Source organism: Condylura cristata, unplaced genomic scaffold, assembly GCF_000260355.1.
Source record: "Condylura cristata isolate star-nosed mole 26May11 unplaced genomic scaffold, ConCri1.0 scaffold00050, whole genome shotgun sequence".
In the NCBI taxonomy this organism is placed as follows: Eukaryota; Metazoa; Chordata; class Mammalia; order Eulipotyphla; family Talpidae; genus Condylura; species Condylura cristata.
Window position 1 is genome coordinate 1,814,059 of NW_004567151.1, and position 2,443 is coordinate 1,816,501.

Here is a 2,443-nt window from a genome sequence, read left to right on the forward strand (position 1 = left end):
GGGCGCAGCGCCCCCGCCTGTGCCTGGGGCCGGCGCCGCGCCCCAAGGCCAGGGGTTCCCCTGCCTGTTGTGTTTCTCACGTTGGGGAGGTGGAAGGTTTTTCCCTGTTTCCCAGCGGGTGAGAAGTAGGTGTTGTAGCTCAGTCTGTTGAACTGCAGGGGTGGGCGGAGTCATTTTTTGTTAAAGATGTATTTCTTTTTTCTTTTTTAAAGATTTATTTATTGATGCATACAGAGCTGGGGTGCAGGCCAGAGGGGCAGCGAGGGCGAGAGGACTCCCCAGAGCGGGGAGCAGAACAGGCAGATGGACGAAGCCCACTGCTGAGGGGAGCAGCGGGCGGGTCAGGAGGGGTCTGCCGCGCCCTGGGGTCCCCTCCAGGCCGGGGGGCCGAGCTCACACTGAGGCGGCTGCCGCCGGCTGGCAGGGCTGCGCCCACATGTGCAGGAGGGCCCTGCACGTATATTTTTAGCGGTGATGGTGTGGTTCCGTGCAGCAAGCCACCACGCCCGCTCCTGCCTTCTGTCTCGGCTGCCGGCAGCCGCTGCGGGGCCTTCCACGCTGTGGGCGTGCGCTGCACTGTCTTGATTTTCTGTGGCTTAACTGAAAATAGCTGCAAGTCCCCGAGGCCCGGGGGGCTGGGAGGGGCAGGGCCCAGGCCCCCCCGAGCGGTGGGCTGGTGCAAGGCCTCGCTCCTCTCGGCCGGGGAAGCGGCGGGGTTCCTGCGGGCTGCTGTCCTCGCAGACCACGTTTTCCTGGGTGACGTTACAATCTGGGTGTCTGTCGTGTGCAAACGAGCAGCTGGAAACTAGAGACGAAGAGCGGGGGCAGAGGACGGAGCTGGACTGCAGGCGGACAGGGCCTGCCAGGCCTTCAGGGGAGGCGTTTGCCTTTGATTTATTCGGCGCCTGCTGGTACACCAGGCTGGTCGCTGAGCCGGGCGGCCCGCCGGAGAGGTCGGCCTCCTGCTGCCTGCCTGCCTGCCGGTCCATGCAGCGCCCGGGGGCGCCGGGGTTTATCTCCATCACAGGGCCCCGGGGCTGTTTGCTCGCGTGTCTCTACTTGAAGATGCTTCCAAGCAGGACGGAAAGCATCGTCCCAGCTGTGCGGCCGCCGCTGGTGCAGGCTGAGGGCCGGAGGCCGTCCGAGGAGCGGGAACGCGTGCGCTGGGCGGCTGGGTGCCGCGCTCAGGGCCGGGGGACGGACGGGCTTGTCCGGCCGGGGTGGGGTGCCCTCCTGACAGGAAGCGCGGGCTTGTGCTGAGGCCACGTGGCTACATGGCCACGTGGCACGCCACATAGCAGGCGATGTGGCGCGGCGTGGCTATGTGGCACGCCATGTGGCACGATACGAGGTGTGCTGTGTTGCGCGGCCACATGTGTGGCCACGTGGCCTGATGAGCGTGTGGCCACGTGGCACGGCGGCGTGGCATGATACGCCACGTGGCTACTCATGTTACGTGGCGCGGTGCAATCTTGCCCCCAGCTTCCTCAGTACCCCATAATCCCAGCCCTGCCCATGGGAGCCCCCTTTCTGGGGGAGCATCGCTGTGCTCACTTCGCTAATGCTGTGGCATCGACGGGGATTTTCCGTGAGGCCACGAGAGCCGCGCTTCCACGTCACTGGGCGGAAGCCCGCGGCGCCTCACGGCGGCAGCTTTCCGGCGCAACAGCCCAGCCCTGAAGCAGCGAGCCCGTGGCAACGTGAACCCAGAGCCGTGGCCGTCTCCTCCCGCGCCCCTGCCCTCTTTGAGAACGCGGGTCCCTGATGAGCCTCTTGCTGTTTCTGCAGGGACACCCGTGTGGTTCTTTGTGAAAATCGCTCCGATTCGAAACGAACAGGACAAAGTGGTTTTATTTCTCTGCACCTTCAGCGACATCACGGCTTTCAAGCAGCCCATCGAGGATGACTCATGCAAAGGTTCGTGCCTCGCAGGCCCTCGCCACAGCGCCCTTGAGGTTCCCAAGACAATCTGCACAGAGCTCAAGATGGAAACTTTAATTTGTGGGGGGCGAAGCTGGATTATTCCCGAGAGCAGTCGGGAGGGGGAGGACCGCTGCCGGCGGGGGAAGCTGCGTCCCCGGCAGACCTCGTAGGTTAACCCTTTGCAATCCAGGTGAGGCAGGGATGGCGCCCGGAAGCGGGGCGCTCGCGTGACAGACGCCCCGCGACTGGCCCGCTGCCTCTCGGCCTGACGGAGCCCCAGAGGCGAGATGGTGAGAGTGGACGTCGCCGGGAGGGCTCCGCTTGCTCCCGCACGGTCCCCTCAGGCGTGAAACGTGGGTCGCGTGTGGCATAAACGCAGGCACGCGTGAGCCTCGCCGTGGCCTCTGCCCGCACGCGGCCCCGGCTGGTTCCGAGCCTTCAGGAGCCAGGCGCGGCCGCGAGTGCCGAGGGCGAGTGCTCACACCCCGCTCCTCTGCCCCAGGGACCTGCTGAGCGGGGA

General features: G+C 65.7%; 1 protein-coding gene across 1 annotated transcript in view; it reads left to right on the forward strand.

Moving 5' to 3' along the window:
- LOC105854531 overlaps window positions 1-2,443 on the forward strand; it is a 20,215-nt gene that overhangs the window by 14,562 nt on the left and 3,210 nt on the right. The window contains exon 5 of the mRNA XM_012734206.1: window positions 1,789-1,955. Coding sequence (XP_012589660.1) covers window positions 1,789-1,955 — 167 coding nt within the window. The remainder of the gene's footprint in view (window positions 1-1,788; window positions 1,956-2,443) is intronic.